Genomic DNA, 20935 nt, shown 5'->3' with positions numbered 1-20935 from the left:
CATTTTTGCCTTACCCCTGATGTTCACGTTGTTTTCTATTTGACACCATTCTTTACACATTATTTAAGTTGACAATACCATATTTACGTGGTATTATTACGATGTAATTCTATATTAAACATTGTTTCTGCCTCTATTTTAATCAGGTCTCTACAAGGATCGAATGGGTTGCATTAAATGTATGTGGAGAACGATATTTTTTATATCATTTGTAGCGTCACAATGCATGTTTATGATTGGTTCGTCTAAAGCCGGGTGTCCTCCTATGATTGGCACAGACAACTGTCAAACTAGTTTTGGTCTCCGATTGGGCAATCTTTGTGGTTCCTCCTCCTGCTTGCCAGGAATCGGATGTCAATCAGGTCAATTTCTAACCCGGGAGTGAAATTGGAGGAAAAGTTTCGGATAAGTTTCTAACGATGAGAAGTCGTAAAGGGAAAAGCGGTCAGCGGGGCGAAGAAAACGCTGCCCGAGCTGACAGTAAGTACGTGTCCCACTCTGCCCCCACCTCGGCCGGTCTAACCGTTCTGTGGGCTGTCCTGCTGCTAGTGGTGGCCGGGTGCGGGATTGCCGGCTGGTACATTCAGCAGCAACTTCAAACCATCGACAGCCTGGATCAGACCATTCAAATTCTGCGGAAGAGACTGTCTCAGGTCGAAATAATCCATTCTCAGGTGAAGGAGCTGAACGAGAAGGTAAGTACCAGCCTGGGGATTCAATTCACCCACCCCCCTAAAGTTTGCGATCGTGGCAGGGAACTAACTCTCTGCAGTAATGACTGCAGGCGGTAGGAAAGAGTTCCCAACTGAATATTTAAACTACAGTTACTGACCAATAAACGGATTTCAGAGATGACGTGGTGGTCACTATAACTGATGTCAAAGCAGGAGATGATTTAGAATGGAATTAAAAAATGGGAAACATCCGACGGGTCAGTCAGTTGGGAACTTCTGATATCACAGGGTTCAATTTGACAATCACAGATTTAGAAAGCAGACTTGTCCTCATACCGGGAGGTATGAATGATGTTCAGACCCAACAGACTCACAGAATGGTTACAGTTCGGAAAGATGCCACTCAGCCCATCAAGTCTCTACCTGCACCCTCTGACTAACATAAAAAAATTCCTCGTGTGATTCTCAAAGTTCAAAGTACATTTATTATCAAAGTAGGTATACTATATACAACCTTGAGATTCGTCTCCTTGCGGGCAGCCACAATTCTTGTCATTCCATGTCATCCAGTGCTTTGTCTCAGCCAGTCAGTAATGTTTCGCTGTCAATCACTCGTGATTTTAAGTATGTTCATCAATTCTCCTTAAAACGTATTCTGTTTTGAGTCGGTCAGCCCATTTCTCCAGTCAATCCACAGAAACGAAGTTCAGCATCCCCTAGAATCATGTTAAACTCCTTCTCCACCCTAATCAAGCACATTTTAATTGTTAATTGATTTTAATGTCACATGTGCTGAGAGTAGATCGATAAATTTCCATCCATGCAGATGATTTCTAAGCATAGCAGGGTGTACAAATGGAAAAACAATGTGATCAGGCAGAATATAGTGTTACATAGAAGGTGCCGTTTGGATGACAATGAGACCATGACAGTATATGTAGGACGAGTTCATCCTTATAATCGAGACATCCATTCAACAGTCTGTAATAGTAGTTCTTTATAGATCCATATTGGCAATTCTCTATCTGACTATACTTGTCCGACTCTAACCCTGCTCAGCCAATCTACTTCCTAGGTTTATCCCTGTACAATTCATTTGAAAAGACTATAACATCGGGAGTTTTCCAGTCCTGGGACTCTGGTCCTGCAGATGTTGGGAAATGTTGTGCTAACCACTACACTACCATGCTCTTGTACATGTGCCTATAATTTGTTGCATTACAAGAGAGATGGAGAAAACAAATGGAACTGACAACTATGCATGATTCAGGCAACATTCACGTGCAGCAGGCATGCCTCTGCATCACGTCTTTTTATTTTAAAGAGCAATACATGCCACCATGTTATTCTGGAGCTCAGAAACAAAGATAAGCGAAGGAAATCTTTTACGGAAATAAAATGAGCATTGACATTTTGTGCTATAAGTGGAAGTTGTGCGTCAGTGATTTTCGGGTTTGATATATGTCATTTGGATCTTGAATCATTGAGTGATTTCTAGGAGCTTTACATTTTGCTGTTATTATTTGAAATGGAGAACAACGCTAGGAGCCTGTACTTCACAAGAGTCCTCAGAAGTTGCTTGGGTTTGCCTCATTTGTTTAAATCAAACAATATTGATTATAAAGTCATGCTGAAGTTTCAAATTGCACATTATGACTCAAACACCCAGAACTCTTGTTAATGCAGCTGCATTCCAAACACTCCTTCCAATGATCTTCACCTGGATGTATAGTTGAAAGTTGCTTTGTAGTAATAGTGTTCATGATGTTTGATACTGACAAGAGCACCTGAATCTTCCTCAATTGAATATTGAGGTAAAGGTAATGGTGTCCTGCGTTTTCACCCAGAATATATCTTCATTTGCCAAATTAACACAGCTAAGAGACTTTCGATCCTGCTCCTTATTTTCCTGACGGTGTCTCAGGATTTTCCTCACCTTCGTAGTTTTGTCAGTGAACTGTGGTGTAGCGTACAATAATGTGTCACGTGAAATTCAATTAGTGCCCATGTTAACCTTTACACAACCACTAAAGATTCTACATACGTGTGCAGCAGGATGTCTGACTTGACAAATCTGGCAGGCATCTAAGTTTTGGAAATAAAGGCAGGAAGTTCGAGACTCAGCATGTCAGGTGGCAACTGTGGAGAAAAGCAGTGAACATTCAAGTCAATGGCCTTTCCTCAGAACAGGGCAATTAGGAAACCAGCATATTTCAAGTTGCAGAGGGTGCAGGAGACTGCAGACAACATGGGGAAACTTGTGAGAGGGGGAAGACCCAGAGAGACTGAGATTCCAATGATGGCTGAGAGCGGGTGGTGAAAATGTCGGGTACATAACAAATGAAATAAAGCTGGTTATGATATAAAATAACTGAAATAATCATATGCGGGATGCAGTTTAAGGTCACACAAGTGAAAAGATAAAACTTGACTTGTAACCAAAGCCCAACAACAGTGTCATGTTGCAATAATTTATTATTAATTGTTGAATCAGAGCTAAGTCAAATAAACATTATAATATATGTTAATATTTTGTGGCAATACATAGATAGATAGATACTTTATTGATCCCAAAGGGATTTACAGTGTCACAGTGGCATTACAAATGCATCGATATACAAATATTAGAAAAGAAGTAAGAAAGAATAAATGAATATAACTTCTGATATCAATGTTCATCATTTACCTATTTATGATTAATGTACAATTTTTTGCTGTCCTGCCATTGATCTTATGGGTTCTCTGTCTTTGATATAATGAATAGTGCACCACTCTCTAGAATAATCTGTGCCCAAATACACTAAATATGTTCAGAAATTCTCCCTTTTTGTGAAACAAGATTGAATTTATAGTTACTGCAAAAAAGCACTTGTCCTTTAAACATTAAATCCTTTCATTGTTATAGTTAAACAGCACAGAAACTAGTCCTGTTTGTCCAAGCCTAGCAAAGTTCCATTTTGTGTTGGTCCTCTATGTCTGTATCTTGCCCACATTCCTTGAAACCATGGATTCCCAAACTGGGGTCCACAGACCCCTCGGTACATGGTAGGGGTCTATGGCATAGAAAAGGTTGGGAACCCATACTCTAAACCATTCCTATCCCTGAACCTGTCCAGATATTTTCAATATCATGCAATTCGTTCATTGTAAAATTTAAAGTAGTGGTTAGTGCACTCAACCATTATTTGAAAAACAAGGAAGTCTGGAAATCTGAAGCAACCCGCACAAACTGCTGGAGGAGCTCAGAAGGTCAGCCAAGCATCTATGGAAATGAATAAACAGTCAACATTTCAGGCCCAGATCCTCCTTCATGGGAAAAAAAAAGGAAGGGGGAGGGGAGGTCACAAATAAAAAGAGAGGGGAGAGGAAGGAGGCTAGCTGTAAGGTGATAGGTGGAGCCAAGTGGGTGGAAAGATAAAGGGCTGGAGAAGAAGGAATTTGATGGGAGAGAAAGGGAAAGAGAAGGAGACCCAGGGGGAAGCGATAGGCAGTAGAGAAGAGGTTAGAAAGTTGAAGGGGGGGACAGAGGAAGAGGAGAGTGAGAAGGAAAACCATTATTTGCCTAATCCCAAGCCAGGATAAAATTAGTTCCTTTTGATCTCGGTCAATGCTAAACAATAGTTAAGTCATTTTATGCAAGGTTTTGAATTGTAAATTATAAATGATAATCATTTCCTTTCAACTCCCTTGTAAAATCCCAGATGTTAACATATAACTACCATGATTTCCTTGTTGGCAAGTGATGTCTTACTGATTTGCATTTAGGGAGTACGTACCCTGAATCTTACACAAGATGGTGTAAGTCCTTTTAGCTGATAATAAAATCACAAATTAGTCTGTTGTTTCCAGATACATGGATAGCCGGAGACCTTTGCTGATATGGAGGAGTGAAATTGAAAATTGCAGCTATATAGGACCCTGGTCAGACCCCACTTGGAGTACTGTACGCAATTCTGGTCTCCTCACTATAGGAAGGACGTGGAAACCATAGAAAGGGTGCAGAGGAGATTTAGAAGGATGTTGCCTGAATTGGGGAGCATGCCTTATGAGAATAGGTTGAGTGAACCTGGCCTTCTCTCCTTGGAGCGACGAAGGATGAGAGGTGTATAAGATAATGAGAGGCATTGATCGCATGGATAGTCAGGCTTCTCTCCAGGGCTGAAATGGCTAGCACGAGAGGGCATAGTTATAAGGTGCTTGGAAGCAGGTACAGAGGAAATGTCAAGGGTAAGTTTTTAACGCACAGAGTGGTGAGTGCGTGGAATGGGATGGAGGTGGAAACGATAGGGTCTTTTAAGAGACTGCTGGATGGTACATGGACCTTAGAAAAATAGAGGGCTTTGGGTAAAGACGAGGTAGTTCTAAGGTAGGGACATGTTTGGCACAGCTTTGTAGGCCTAAGGGCCTGTATTGTGCTGTATGTTTTCTATGTTTCTATGAAAACATATTCTTCCTGCACAAAATTAACAGTTGCCTTTTTTCTATAAGACATAGGAGCAGAATTAGGCCATTTGGCCAATTGAGTCTGCTCTGCCATTGAATCATGGCTGATCCTTTCTTTTACCTCCTCAGCCCCACTCCGCGGCCTTCTCCCTGGAGCCTTTAATGCCGTGGCCAATCAAGAACCTTGATATACACCTAATGACCTGGCCCCACAGCTGCCTGTGGTAACAAATTCCACAAATTCACCATCCTATGGCTAAAGAAATTTCTCTGCACCTCTGATTTAAATGGAAACCCCTGTATCCTGAGACTGTGCCCTCTTGTCCTAGACTCCCCCACCATGGGAAATGTCCTTTCCACATCTACTCTGACTAGGTCTTTCAACATTCAAAAGGTTTCAATGAGATCCCCCCCTCATCCATCTAATTACCAGTGAGTACAGGCCCAGAGCCATGAAATGTTACTCATACAATAACCCTTTTGTTCCTGGAATCATACTTCTTAACCTCCTTGGAACCCTCTCCAATGCTAGCACGTTTTTCCTTAGAGGAGGAGCCCAAACTGTTCACAATACTCGAGATGAGGCCTCACCAGTGCCTTAGAAAGCCTCAGCATCACATCCCTGCTCTTGTATTCTAGACCCCTTGAGATGAATGCTAGCATTGTATTTGGCTTCCTCACCACAGCCTCAACTTGCAAGTTAACCTTTAGGGTGTTCTGCACAAGAACTCCCAAGATCCTTTGCATCCCAGAGTGTTGGATTTTCTCCCCATTTAGAAAATGGGCTGCACATTTATTTATTCTAGAAATGTGCCTGGCCATGTATTTCATTTGCCATTTTCTTGCCCATTTCTCCTAGCGAAATATCACTAGGGACTGGCAACCAACCAGAAAGGGATCCCAATCACTGCCTGCTACTAATCAGCTAATGCCCAAGCCATGCCAGTAACTTTCCTGTAACACTGTGGGCTCATAACTTGGTAATCGGCCTCATGAGTGGCAGCTTATCAAAGGCAGAGGCAGAGATAGATAAGAGTTATCGGGAGGCAGTCACACCGAAAAGACAGGAGGTAGGCAAATGGGTGACAGTCAAGAGAGGCAGGGGGAGCAGACAGAGAGAGAAGAGCACCCCTGTGGCCGTTCCCATCAAAAGTAAGTATACCGTTTTGGATACTGTTGGTGGGGATGACCTACCAGGAACAAGCTGCAGTGGTCCTGTCTCTGGCACTGAGGTTGGACCCGCGACTAGGAAGGGGAGGAGGGAAGAGAAGAGAGTGGTAGTGATAGGGGATTCTATAGTCAGGGGGGCGGATAGGAGATTTTGTGGGAAAGATCGGGAGTCTCGGATGGTATGTTGCTTCCCTGGTGCCGGGGTCCGAGACATCTCAGATCAGGTGCAGGTTATTCTCGAGAGGGAGGGCAAGAATCCAGATGTTGTGGTCCATGTAGGCACCAATGACATGGGTAGGATGAGTGAGGGGGTCCTGCGTAGGGAGTTCAGGGAGTTAGGTGCGAAGCTGAAGAGCAGGACCTCCAGGGTAACAATCTCAGGATTGCTACCTGTGCCACGTGCGAGTGAGGCAAGGAACAGAAGGATTATACAGATTAATACATGGCCAAGAGGATGGTGCAGGAGGGAGGGCTTCAGGTTTTTAGATAATTGGGCTTTGTTCCAGGGAAGGTGGGATCTGTTCCGAAGGGACGGTTTACACCTGAACTGGAGCGGTACTAACATTCTTGCAGGGAAGTTTGCTAGTGCTTCTTGGGGGGGTTTAAACTAAATTTGCAGGGGGCGGGGATCCAGAATGTGAGAGGGGATAGCGAGAGGAAGAATAAAGGACAGGTGGGGACTACACGGTTCCGGAATATTAAGTGTGTAGTAGAGGAAGGTGGGGCGGAACAAGTGATAAGGAGGACTCGTGTACAGAGAGATGGTCTGACGGAACATGGAGTTAAATGTGTTGAAAGAATAAGTAAATTTAGGAAGGACAACAAAATTCTAGGGGCATATAGCCCGATGGGAGTTCGGGGAGCTGGGTTAAGCACAATAGTCAGCGATTCAAACAGAGAGAGGAGAAATGGGCTAAAAATTCTATATCTGAATGCATGAAGTGTCAGAAATAAGGCAGATAAGCTTGAAGCCCAGGTGCGAATGGGTAACTCTGATGTTGTTGGGATAACGAAGACATGGCTGCAGGAAGATCAGACCTGAGAAATGAATGTACAAGGGTATACTTGCTATCGTAGGGACAGAAATGTGGGCAGAGGGGGTGGGGTGGCCCTGTTGGTGAGGAATGTGATTCAGTCCTTTGCAAGGGGGGACATAGGGTCAGGAGAAGTAGAGTCTGTGTGGATAGAACTGAGGAACAGTAAGGGCAAAAGGACCCAAATGGGTGTTGTCTACAGGCCACCAAACAGTAGCATGGATATTGGGTGCAAGTTGAATAGGGAGTTAACATTGGCATGTTGCAAAGGTAATGTCGCAGTAGTTATGGGGGATTTCAACATGCAGGTGAACTGGGAGAATCAGGTTGGTGCTGGACCACAGGATAGGGAGTTTGTAGAGTGCCTACGGGATGCATTCTTGGAACAGCTTGTACGACAGCCGACCAGGGACAAGACTATTCTGGATTTAGTGTTATGTAATGAACAAGATTTGATAAGCGATCTCGCAGTAAAGGAGCCATTAGGAGGTAGTGATCACAATATGATAAGCTTTTATCTGCAATTTGAGAAGGATAAGGGCAGCTCGGAGGTGTCAGTGTTGCAGTTGAACAGGGGAAACTATGGAGCCATGAGGGAGGAGCTGGCCAAAGTTGACTGGACGGATAGCCTAGCAGAAAAGAGAGTGGAACAGCAATGGCAGGTATTCTTGGGAATAATGCACAAGGTGCAAAATCAGTTCATCCCCAGAGAAGGAAGGATTCAAAGGGGGGAAAGGGGCCATAGTGGTTGACAAAGGAAGTCAGAGATTGCATAGCATTAAAAAAAGGGATATATGAGAGAGCTAAGGTGAGTGGGAGGACAGATGATTGGGAAGTTTTTAAGGAACAACAGAACTTAACTAAAAAGGCAATACAGGGAGAAAAAATGAGGTACAAACGCAAGCTAGCCAGGAATATAAAGGAGGATAGCAAAAGCTTTTTTAGGTATGTGAAGAGAAAGAAGATAGTTAAGAACAATGTTGGGCCCTTGAAGAATGAATTGGGTGAAATTGTTATGGGAAACAGAGAAATGGCAGAAGAATTTAATAAGTACTTTAGATCTGTTTTCACTAAGGAAGACACAAGCAATCTCCCAGATGTATGGATGGGCCAAGGACATAGGGTAACAGAGGAAATGAAACAGATTGACATTCGGAAGGAAACGGTGATGAGAAGATTGATGGGACTGAAGGCTGACAAATACCCAGGTCCAGATGGTCTGCACCCTAGGGTACTAAAGGAGGTGGCTCTGGAAATTGCGGATGCATTGGTAATCATTTTCCAATGTTCCTTAGATTCAGGATCAGTTCCTGGGGATTGGAGAATGGCTAATGTTATCCCACTTTTTAAGAAAGGAGGGAGGGAGAAAACAGAAAACAGAGACATCGGTGGTGGGAAAGATGCTAGAGTCCATTATTAAGGATGAAATAGTGGCATATCTAGATAGCAGTGATAGGATTGGGCCGAGCCAGCATGGATTTACCAAGGGTAAATCATGCTTGACTAATCTGTTGGGAGTTTTTCGAGGATGTAACCAGGAAGTTAGACGGGGGAGATCCAGTGGATGTAGTGTACCTCGATTTTCAGAAGGCATTTGATAAGGTCCCACATAGAAGATTGGTGGATAAAATCAAAGCTCAGGGCATTGGGGGAAGGCATTGACATGGATAGAAAACTGGTTGGCAGATAGAAAGCAAAGGGTAGCGGTGAATGGCTGTTTCTCGGAATGGCAGGTGGTGACTAGTGGGGTGCCACAGGGCTCGGTATTGGGACCACAGCTGTTTACCATTTACATTAACGATTTGGATGAAGGCATAGAAAATAACATCAGCAAATTTGCTGATGATACTAAGCTGGGTGGCAGTGTGACATGTGATGAGGATGTTAGGAGAATTCAGGGTGACTTGGATAGGCTGGGTGAGTGGGCAGATACTTGGCAGATGGCGTTTAATGTGAATAAGTGTGAGGTTATCCACTTTGGGAGTAAGAACAGGAAGGCAGATTATTATCTGAACGGTATAGAGTTGGGTAAGGGAGTAATACAAAGAGATCTCGGAGTCCTTGTTCATCAGTCACTGAAGGTGAATGAGCAAGTGCAGCAGGCAGTGAAGAAGGCTAATGGAATGTTGGCCTTTATTACAAAGGGAATTGAGTACAAGAGCAAGGAAACCCTCTTGCATTTGTACAGAGCCCTGGTGAGACCACACCTGGAGTATTGTGTACAGTTTTGGTCTCCAGAGTTAAGGAAGGACATCCTGGCTGTAGAGGAAGTGCAGCGTAGATTCACGAGGTTAATTCCTGGGATGTCTGGACTGTCTTACGCAGAGGTTAGAGAGACTGGGCTTGTACTCGCTGGAATTAAGGAGATTGAGTGGGGATCTGATTGAAACATATAAGATTATTAAGGGATTGGACAAGATAGAGGCAGGAAATATGTTTCAGATGCTGGGAGAGTCCAGTACCAGAGGGCATGGTTTGAGAATAAGGGGTAGGTCATTTAGGACAGAGTTAAGGAAAAACTTCTCTCCCAGAGAGTTGTGGGGGTCTGGAATGCACTGCCTCGGAAGGTAGTGGATGCCAATTCTCTGGATGCTTTCAAGAAGGAGATAGATAGGTATCTTATGGATAGGGGAATCAAGGGATATGGGGCAGGAACCGGGTATTGATAGTAATTGATCATCCATGATCTCAAAATGGCGGTGCAGGCTCGAAGGGCCGAATGGTCTACTTCTGCACCTATTGTCTATTGCCTTCTGAAAATCCAAAAATAGAACATTCACTGCATCCCCTTTATCTTGTAATTTCCTCAAAGAATTCCAACAGGTTCGTCAGGCAAGATTCTCCCTTAAGGAAAGCATGCTGACTTTTTCCTGTTTTGTCCTGTGTCACCACGTATTCCATAATCTTATCCTTAACAATTGACTCCAGCATCTTCCCAACCACTGAGGTCAGGCTAACTGGTCAATAATTTCCTTTCTGCTGCCTCCCTCCTTTCTTAAAGAATGGAGTGACATTTACAATTTTCCAGTTCTCCGGAATGCTGCCAGAGTTCAATGATTGTTGAAATATCATTACAAATGCCTCCACAATCTCTACTGCAACTTTTTCAGAACCCCAGGGTGCAGTTTTTCAGCTTTTTAAGCACCTTCTCCTTCGTAATAGTAAACTGCCGTCACTTCTCTTCCCTCACACCTGGCACATGGCTAGTGTCTTCCACATAGAAGACTGATGCAAAATACTTATTTAGTTCCTCTGCCATCTCCTTGTCCCCCATCATTATTTCTCTGGCCTCATTTTCTAGCGGTCCTATATCCATTCTCATCTCTCTTTTAGTTTTATTTGCTTGTAAAAGCTTTTTCTATCCACCTTGATATTGTTTCCTAGCTTGCTTTCATATTTCATCTATACTCTCCTAATGATTTGTTTTGTTGCTTTCTGTAGGTTTTTTTAAAGCTTCCCAATCCTGTCTTCCTGCTAATTTTTGATTTGTTGTATGCCCCCTCTTTTGCTTTTACATTAGCTTTGATTTCCCTTGTCAGCCACAGTTGTACTATTTTGCCATTTGAGTATTACTTTGTTAATGGAATATATCTATCCTGCACCTTCCTCGTTTTTTCCCCAGAAACTCAAGTAATTGTTGCTCTGCTGTCATCCCTGCCAGCATCTCCTTCCAATTTACTTTGGCCAACTTCTCTCTCATACCACTGTAATTTCATTCACTCCAATGAAATACTGCTACGTCAGAGCTTACTGTCTCTTTAATCAAATTTCAAGTTGAACTCAATCATATTGTGATCACACACTCCTAAGGGTTCCTTTACCTTAAGCTCCCTAATTGCCTCCAGTTCATTATTTAATACGCAATCCAGTACAGCTGATCCCCTAGTGGGCTCAATGACAAACTGCTCTAAAAGTCGTCTCATAGACATTCAACAAATTCACTCTCTCTTGGGATCCATTACCAACCTGATTTTCCCCATTTACCTACATGTTAAGAAATCCCATGACTATCATAACATTGCCCTTTTGACACACCTATTTCTCATTGTAGTCTGTAGTCCATATCCCAGCTACTATTCGGAGGCCTATAGATAATAGCCATCAGGGTCCTTTTACCCTTGCAGTTTCTTAACTCATCCTCCAAGGATTCAACATCTTCTGATCCTATGTCACACCTTTCTAATGATTTGATGCCATTCTTTACCAGCAGAGCCATACCACCCTTCTGCCTACCTTCCTATCCCTCCGATACAATGTGTAATTTTTGATGTTCCGCCCCCCAACCACAACCATCATTCAGCCACGATTCAGTGATGGCCACAACATCATACCCAAAAATCTGTAAAAGTGCAACAAGATCACCCACTTATTTCATGTACTGTGTGCATTGAGATTTAACACTTTAGGTGCTGCTGTATTTGCTACCTGTATTGAATCTGCATCCCTAATGCACTGATACTCACTCTGCTGGCTGCGATTTTGTCCTGTCATCTGCCTGCCCATCCCGACAGTGTGACAGCACACTATTTTTGTTTTTTTTTGCCACCCACCCTACATAAGAACATAAGAAATAGGAGCAGGTGTAGGCCATCTGGCCTGTCGAGCCTGTCGAGCCTGCTCCGCCATTCAATAAGATCATGGCTGATCTGGCCATGGACTCATCTCCACCTACCTGTCATTTTCCCATAACCCTTAAATCCCCTACTATGCAAAATCTATCCAACCTTATCTTAAACATATTTACCGAGTTCACCGCGACTGCTTCATTGGGCAGAGAATTCCATAGATTCAACACTCTCTGGGAAAAGCCTCCTCATCTCCATCTTAAATCTACTCCCCCAAATCTTGAGGCTATGTCCTTTAGTTCTAGTCTTACCTACCAGTGGAAACAATTTTCCTGCCTCTAATCTATCCCTTTCAAAATTTTATATGTTCCTGTAAGATCTCCTCTCATTCTTCTGAACTCCAGAGACTACAGTCCCAGGCGACTCAATCTCTGCTCATAGATTGAGTCTAACCCTCTCATCTCTGGAATTAATCTGGTGGACCTACTCTGCACCGCCTCCAAAGCCAGTATATCCTTCTTCAACTACGGAGAGCAGAACTGCAGTTCTCCAGGTCCAGCTCACCAGTACCCTGTACAGTTGCAGCATAATCTCCCTTCTCTTAAATTCAGTCCCTTTAGCAGTGAAGGCCAAAATTTCATTTTCCTTCTTGATAGCCTGCTGCACCTGTAAACCAACTTTTTGTGATTCATGCACAAGCATTTTGAAGTCCCTCTGCACAGCAGCATGCTGCAATTTTTTACCATTTAAATAATAATCTGATCTTCCATTTTTCATCCAAGATGGATGACCTCACATTTACCAACATCTGCCAGAACCTTGCCCACTCACTTAACTTTTCTCTCTGCAGACTCTCTGTATCTTATGCACAATTTGAATTTCCCTTAATTTAGTGTCATCAGCAAACTTAGATACACTACATTTGGTCCCCTCTTCAAGTTCATTAATGTATATCGTGATCACTTGCGGACCACTGACCCGTACGGCACACCAATGATTGCTAACTAGATTAACACCCATGTATCTCAACTCTCAGCTTTCTAATAGTTAACCAATCCTCTACCCATGCTAATACATCACCCCCAACTCTATACATCCTTCTGTTATGGGTAAGTCTTTTATATGGCACCTTATCAAATGGCTTCTGGAAATAACATCCATCTGTTCTCCTCTATCCACTGCGCTCAATATATCCTCAAAGAACTCCAGTAAGTTTGTCCTGCCTTTGCTGAATCTGAGCTGCGTCTGCATGTCGGATCCATTTCTGTCCAGATGCCTCGCTATTTCTTCTTTAATGATAGCTTCAATCATTTTCCCAGCTTCAGATGTTGAACTACATCCTTTTTTTGAACATTGGCGTACATTCGCCATCTTCCAATCCACTGGGACTTGCCCAGAATCCAGAGTATTTTAGTAAATTATCACCAAAGCTTCTACTATAACCTGCAATTTCTTTCAGTACCTTGGAATGCATTCCATCAGGACCAGGAGACTTATCTATCTTCAGGCCCACAAGTTTGTTCAGCACTACCTCTTTAGTGGTAGCTATTGTATTGAGGTCCTCACCTCCCCTCACATCCATAACATCTCTCCTTAGCATGTTAGATGTGTCCTCCACCATAAAGACCAACACAAAATAGTCATTCAAAGCCTTGGCCGTTTCCTCATTACCCAATATCAATTCCCCCTTCTTGTCCTCCAAGCGACCTATGTTCACATTAGCCGCATTTTCCGCTTTATATAAATATAAAAACTTTTACTATCCATTTTCATATTTTGTGCCAGTTTATTTTCATAATCTACCTTCCCTTTCTTTATTGCTCGCTTAGTGGTTCTTGTTGCTTTTAAAAATTTTCCCAATCTTCCAGTTCCCCACTACTCTTGGCAACTTGGTACACACAAGCTTTTAGTTTGATGCCTTCCTTTATTTCCTTGGTTATCCACGGCTGGCTCTTCCCCCCCCCTCCCCCACCCACTCTCCCCTTACTGTCCTTGCTCTTAACTGGAATATACATTTGTTGAGCACTGTGAAAAGTCTCTTTGAAAGTCTTCCTCAACCATCCCACCATATAGCCTGTGTTCCCAGTCTACCCTATCCAACTCTTTCCTCATCCCATTATAGTATCCCTTGTTTAGGCATAATACACTGTCTGTGCCTCCTTTATGGAGAATAAATAAATTTAGAAAACACATTTGTGTTTTTCCCTCCTCTGAAAACAATGTTTCTGCTTTTATTTCAGTTGTTGGTCGCAGAAGCTAATGAACAAAGGCTGCAGGATCTCGAGATCACCTGGGCTGAATCAAAAAGGAAAATAGAAATGACAACAGAAGCCGTAACACAGATTCAGTCAGCCAACGTGATTAGTAAAGTGGCTGTGCTCCAGTCAGAGATGAGTAAAAGCCTGGGTGAGCTCAGGAAGGACTTCCTCAAAAGGAACGACTTGGCTCAACTGGAGAATACGGTCAAAGTTCTTCAAGAGGTTGAGTTTGCACGAGCAGAGCAGCAGGTTGCAAGTATGAAGGCTGCAACCTCCAAACTTGAAGAAAATGTAGATTCACTTTCTGCTTCATTACCAACCTTAACAAGTCGAGTTGCAAGCCTAGAGGCAGAAAGGCAAGACCTTCAGTTTCTTCAGCAAAGCGTTCAAGACATCAATGTAGTCAAAGAATTAATGGACCATAGTCTTCCCTCTCTCTCCAACGGCATGATTGCATTAACAAAGCAGGTCAATCAGACTACCGAGGTGACTGATGTTATTCAGACACAGTTAGCTCAGCACGGCAAAGAATTATCAGCATTGAAATACAGTGCATCTCACCAACAAGCTGAGCACCTGTCCAGAAAAGAGGAACTGGAAAACATCAGGTTTATAATTGTTTTTCACCTATAGGATTGAAGAATTGTGACTGAACACAATCAAAAGTGAAATGTAATGTTAAGGAGTGTAGCACTGATGCTTAGTGCTTTTAATGTACTTGAGATTCTGCAGAAAATGAGTACTGCTCAGGTAACACCATATTCCCTGCTGTCTCCATTCCAGGAAAATGGCCAATCAGTTGCAGATGGAGAAGATTTCCATGGAAGAGCTGGAGAATGCTGTTCAAAGCGTAGTAACCAGTGATATCAGTGAGCTGCAAAGGAGAACTAACAACATGGATGAAATGCTGGCCACTCTGCAAAACCATGTCACAAAGGTAACACCCATTTCACAGACACAAAGTTCAGCCTGCCAGCTGCTGTTTGTTGGTGGTACCTCACTTTAAAATTAATATGTAGCTTTGAGCAAAATGGTGGCTAGTTTTAGGTCTTTCATTGAAGTTTTGAGCCTGTTGCATTAATTTTTCCATTATTTCAATAAACTATTTGGAGAATCTCACACTTCTTTGAAGTAGTTTTTAGGTCTTTGGAGATGGGTATTTAATCTACATGATAATTAATGTAGAAAAATAGTTTAATTGATGTGCTTGAAGCTTTGAGCTAAAGGAACTTATTTGAAAAATATTTCTATCAATAAGGGATACTTAATCTATATCATTTAAAATTTATCTTTATGAAATATAATTGTGTTGAATTCATGTGTATTTTTTAATATCTTAAATAAGATTCCCTGGAAATTTTTATCCATGCCAGTGCTAATGCTGGGGTTTGCCAAATTCCCAAATTTCCCAATTTCCCCAATTTTCCAGTTCTAAACACTAGCATAGGCTCAAAGTTTTGAAAGTTTTCAAAGGTACATTTAATCTCAGAGAAATATATATAATACACATCCTGAAAAGCTTTCTTTTTGCAACCATCTACAAAAACAGAGGAGTGCCCCCAAAGAGTGAATGACAGCTCAATGTTAGAACCCCAGCTCCCTTCCCTCCCGTGCGTAAATGGTAGCAAACAACAATCCTACCCACCCCACCGGCAAAAAAAAGCATCGGCACTCACCACCAAGCACTTAAGCATGAGCAAAGCAACAGCAAAGACACAGACTCGCCGTACCCCAAAGACGACTAGTTCACCCAGTATTCGAAATACCACAGGCTTAATCTATTCACAGCATTTGCCATCTTCCTACTGCCAGCCAGTTTTGTGTTAGGTGGAGTCATGGAGTGCAAATGGACAGTGAAAACCTCTGCAGACTTCCTTCCTCTCAGGCTGGGCAGTTTGTCCTTACAGCTTGCTCCTGGCACAGTAGTGCCTATTCAGGTAACATATGGTGGGGGGGGGGGGGGGGAGGCGGGGGGCTGCTGACAGAAAGCAAGTAGATGTCAGTAAAGTTCGTTGTTTTGTTATTTCTTTAAATGTTATTAACACTTATCCTTCCGATCACTAAATTACCTTCTAAGTCAGGAGTTCGCAACCTTTTTTATGCTGTGGACCCCTACCATCAATTGAGGAGTCCGTGAACTCCGGGTTGGGAACTCCTGTTCTAAATAAAGCCGGCAGGCTTCAGTGTGCTTGGAATGAATTGACTTGATTAATGTAATCTGGCACTATATGGGTTTGATAGACTATTTGAATAGCTTCAGTGCACTTTATTAAACAACAGACAATGTGAACGCAAAACTGTGAAGCAAAGCTTTTTTTCCCCCAAGTAAAAACAACACAGAAATTGGTGTAAACTTGGTGCTTTCATATTGAATTTCATACAAGAGTGACTGCATGTTTCAGTGATTCACTGCCTGCACTGAGGTTCTTCCCACTAACAACGAAGATGAATCCGTCCAAGTGTGTTTGTGTAAGCATGTGAAACATCTCCTGTTTGGGCCCTGGCCAACTGTAGCTTAAGCAGTCTATTTTCTTTAGCTTTCGCGTGAACTGGGCAAGGTTTATCATGGTTGGCTTCACTCTGGACCAACTAGGATGAAGCAAGATAAATAGGATCTTTGCTGATTTTCCTAAAACCCTTTGGATCAGCAAATGATTTTGTCACCTCTCCTTTTCAGTGACTTTAACCGTGCTGGAAATGAGGGGCAGATCTGCATGTTAATTCAAACATATCTTGGCTGCGAGAGTGGAATATCGAAACATGACCCTTCAAGCCTAATAGCTATTAGCATGCTTGGATTTTCAGCATCTCCAGATTGTCTCTTGTTTGTAGCTATACATTATGTTGGAATTGCAGAACTTAAAAATAATCTATTAAAATTTAAATAGGAAATCATTAGAGAAAACTGAACTGACTGTCCTTAAGAATAACTACATATTATCCAAAGAAAAATACACTCATGTTAATGACATATCAGAAACCTTTTGCATCATAGCTCGGTGACACGGCCGTGAAATCTATAGCTCCACTTGTATAACCTCTAAACATGTTAGCACATTTAAATGAAGCAAACATAGATTTGAGAGCTGAAGATAATAGCCCAGGTTGTACACATTGATTATTGTGCGCAAGTTCCAACAAACAAAATGTATTGAAGCATTGGCATTCCTTCTCTCTTTAGGTTGAAAGTAATGGGGCCAATCAAAATAAACAGTTAGCAGATGCATTGAATCAAACATCTCATACTCTGCAAAAGACCTTGGGAAAAATAGAAACAAGTCTCAAGAGGACTGTAGAGCAATGTAAGTATTGCCTCATCAGAGAGTATGAGTGCCACTGACCATAAGCAATCTATTTATCTAATGTTGGTATCTTGGTTTTAAGTAAAAATTTGCTGGTTTTCTCCTCATCCGCTGTCAAGGTGGATCGTGGTTTTATTTTCCTTTCATGACTTAATTTAAGTGTTCCTTTTTATGTGTAGATCTTCAATAATCTATTCAACTCAGATGACTTTAGTTCCTTCCTCGTGCTCACTGACTATCTGGTCCTTTCCTTTGCATTTTGAGATAGTTCAGAGGCTGTGGGGGAAGTTGTTGTGTCAACTACCAGCACAAGAGTCGATTCTTGCTGCTATACGTAGGTAGAACTTTGTCTTATATGTAGGCTACTCTTCAGTCACTGGGAAGCTTGCATTTGAGAATTATTTTTAAATAAAACAATCTCATCCTCACTGACCTCTATATTAATTTGAGGTGTTTTTAATTAAGTGATTTTAATTACACAAAATTAGTTGGGGGAATTACATTGGAGTTTTTTGTCGTAAAAGAGGTGTTGCTTTTAGGAGGAAGTGGAAGGGCACTCAAGTGGCTGAAAATAATGCTTAACACTTATGTTTTACACAGGTCTATCAGGAGAAGTAAGAACTTTCTGTGAAACCTCAGAGAATTGTGCTTGGCCACACATTCGGGAAGTTAACTTTCCTCATCGCATACTGAAGGATCCAGTGATAATGCTGAGTTTAGCTGAAATCAGCTCTGTCGATTCAGTTGGAGTAACAGTGAAAGCTTTAGATATTACGGACTCTGGTTTTAAGATCCAAATTAATAGCATTGGTAATTATAATCTGTCAACTGTGAGAGTCAACTGGATGCTCTGTGCTTAGATGAAATGACTTTCAAAAATCCCGACGAAACACCAATCCTATAGGAAAAAGCTGGGAGAAACAGTCACAACTTTCAATGTAAAGTGACAAGACTTTCCTATCTGAGCTCTTCAAGCTAATTCTGTGCTAAAGTAGTTAATCTGTTTGAAATTAATTATTTCCAAGATCTATTATGAGTTTCTCCTTGTGTAAAATGGACCCAGTGTTTTTATATCAAAGTTGCAAAAGTGTCATATTTCATAGGAAATGGCAGTTCAAAGACCAGTACATACAACTATATAGATCAGAGAAACAGGCAACATAACTATACCTAATTAGTTATAGGTTTACAAGCCAATAAAATGGTAAATGAATAAAAACAGATGGCACACAGTAAGAGTGCAGAGTGGATATTGATTGTCCACTTATTTCATTTGAAACTGAGGTAAATGGAATTACGATGCAATGTAAGGAAACAGTGTTTGCACTCCCTATGTAATCGCTGGAGCTTCTGATTGTATTTATTGTGGGGCATGATAATGAACAAACTAATAACAGGAACTTCTTCGGTAAATGTATTTGTTCATAAGGTGAAGAACTTATGTGCATGTATTGTCCTTTTCTGATTGTCATTGAACTGAGGAATCAGCCCTTTTGGTTAGGCTTGGAGTCGCATGTGGACCAAACCACATAGGAATTTCCTCCCCTTGGAAAATATCAGTGAATCAAAGGGTTTTTGAGATAATCTGGTCGTTTAATTTTCACCATTACTGAAATCTAAATAACTATTCATTCGTAAAACCTCAAGGTTGGCCAAAGTAGTACTTGAATTTGTGCAACAGTCTAGTTTTTAGTCCAGTATCATTGCTATCAGTTGCATCATGTCTTTCATGAACTTGTGCTGTATTTATCAGCTTTTGATCCCATCACCCTTGGTATACTTACTCACCAAAAAATCCATCTCTGTATTGAATCCTTCAGTTGGCCCAACATCCAAGCTTTTTAAGGAATTGGGTGCCAGATCTCTACAGCTTTCCCTTCCCTCTTCTCAATTCTTCTGCCAGAGGAAATCGAGTAGATTTAGGGAAAGCATGATCAGTAGTATAGTAGTTAGCATAGTGCTATTACAGTATCAGAAACGCAGGTTCAATTCCACTACTGAGCAAGGAGTTTGTACGTTTTCCCTGTGACCGTGTGGGCTTCCTCCAGTTGCTCTGGTTTCCTCCCATGTTCCAAAGACATATGGGTTAATAGGTTAAATACTCACATGTGTGGAATTGGGCGTCAAGGGTCTTTGATCAGGAAGGGTATGTTGTTATGCTATATCTCTAAATAAAAATAAAAACTAAGTATTTTCATATTTTAGTAAATAACAGCAATTTTGTCAACAGCCTCTGTAAACTAGGCCTCTGTACAACAGTGAAAGTATACCTGCTCTAAAACCACTGCATTCTTCTTAAAGGATCGTGCACAACGTGAATGTATTACTGCAGGTGGGATTTGACTAAGGCTCCCTGTAGTCGAAGTATAACTTCTTCCCCCTTTGCATTCCAATCCACTGGAATTTCCTTGTTGTGCTGACTTTTTAAAATATGCAGAGTATTACCTTTCTGGCATAAACAATACAGGACTTATATTGAATTTGTTTTGGCCACTTGATATTTGTCCCTTTGTATCTTTCTATAGCATTCTGCTTCCCTGACTTGGCACCATCTTTAGACTTTGATATGCTCAGGTCATTAATAAACATGGTAAAACTATCAAGGCCTTGCAGCACATGCAAGAATACACAGCTTATCACATTCTGTAGGGTATTCTCCATACATATTCCACCTGCTGTCCACCAAATCCATTTGCAACCAAGGTTCAAATGTTGCCACCGTTTTTTGCAACTCTATGCAGTTATTTAAGCATTCTTTTAACTTAAATAGGCAGCAGGTTTGAAAGCTTTGTTTGTGGTACTTATCGTACTTTGATCAATATAATCCATACTTCCAAAAGATGTATAATTTTGTTTGGTGTAGTACTAGTAATGCAGTATATCTATGATTTTATCAGAAGTCTGTTGATCAGCTCTGATGGGGCATAGCACACTTTGTACAGGTAATTAATCTCCTACAATTACCTTTGTGAATTCAGTTGCTACTCTTTTGATTTCACATTTATTATTCTGAAGATGGATGGACGAAGAAATATGACTGAATTATTTTTTCTGTATTTAAATAAACTTAATTCCATAAAATCAGAAATTAATATGTATTTACCTATCCTTGCAGTGTTGAAAATTAGTGTTTAACAATAGCAATTGAATTTCAAAATAGTTAAGTGTTTCACATATTATGAAAATATTCCATAGTACTGAAATATTCTATATTACTGTACTGTGACCTAGCTTTTCCCCTGCTTGTATTTTGCAGTTATATAATGAAATGAATATGGCCACCAACCACAAATACCTTATTTCAGAGTGTGTGGTTAATCTCTAATAAGGAAAACAATAGAGTAGGGAAAAAAAATTTGTTTTCATTTGATACATTGAAACCAAAGTCATTTCTATGCACATGTTTCATAACAAGAATCACTTTTCATGTGTTTAAGTCATTACCTAGAGAATATTAAGACCATAAACCCCTATACTGATGCTTTAATT

The 20935-nt window shown here is 41.3% G+C and overlaps 1 protein-coding gene across 1 annotated transcript; it reads left to right on the top strand.

Moving 5' to 3' along the window:
* The first annotated feature begins 323 nt into the window (after window positions 1-323).
* Window positions 324-20538, top strand: LOC140717147 (uncharacterized). Its single transcript, XM_073030417.1, has 5 exons — window positions 324-695; window positions 14127-14752; window positions 14928-15081; window positions 17326-17446; window positions 18047-20538. Exons 1-5 carry the CDS (start codon window positions 420-422, stop codon window positions 18304-18306), a joined length of 1437 nt encoding a protein of 478 aa, XP_072886518.1. The 5' UTR covers window positions 324-419; the 3' UTR covers window positions 18307-20538.
* Window positions 20539-20935: the final 397 nt, after the last annotated feature.

This window comes from Hemitrygon akajei, chromosome 27, assembly GCF_048418815.1.
Source record: "Hemitrygon akajei chromosome 27, sHemAka1.3, whole genome shotgun sequence".
Taxonomy (NCBI): Eukaryota; Metazoa; Chordata; class Chondrichthyes; order Myliobatiformes; family Dasyatidae; genus Hemitrygon; species Hemitrygon akajei.
This window is presented reverse-complemented; position numbering and strand designations above follow the sequence as displayed.

Excerpts from the sequence above, each read along its gene's own strand:
- LOC140717147 (XM_073030417.1), top strand. The coding sequence starts at position 420 with ATGAGAAGTCGTAAAGGGAAAAGCGGTCAGCGGGGCGAAGAAAACGCT. Across the intron at positions 696-14,126 it reads TGAAGGAGCTGAACGAGAAG|TTGTTGGTCGCAGAAGCTAA; the intron begins GTAAGTACCAGC and ends CTTTTATTTCAG. Across the intron at positions 14,753-14,927 it reads GAGGAACTGGAAAACATCAG|GAAAATGGCCAATCAGTTGC; the intron begins GTTTATAATTGT and ends TCTCCATTCCAG.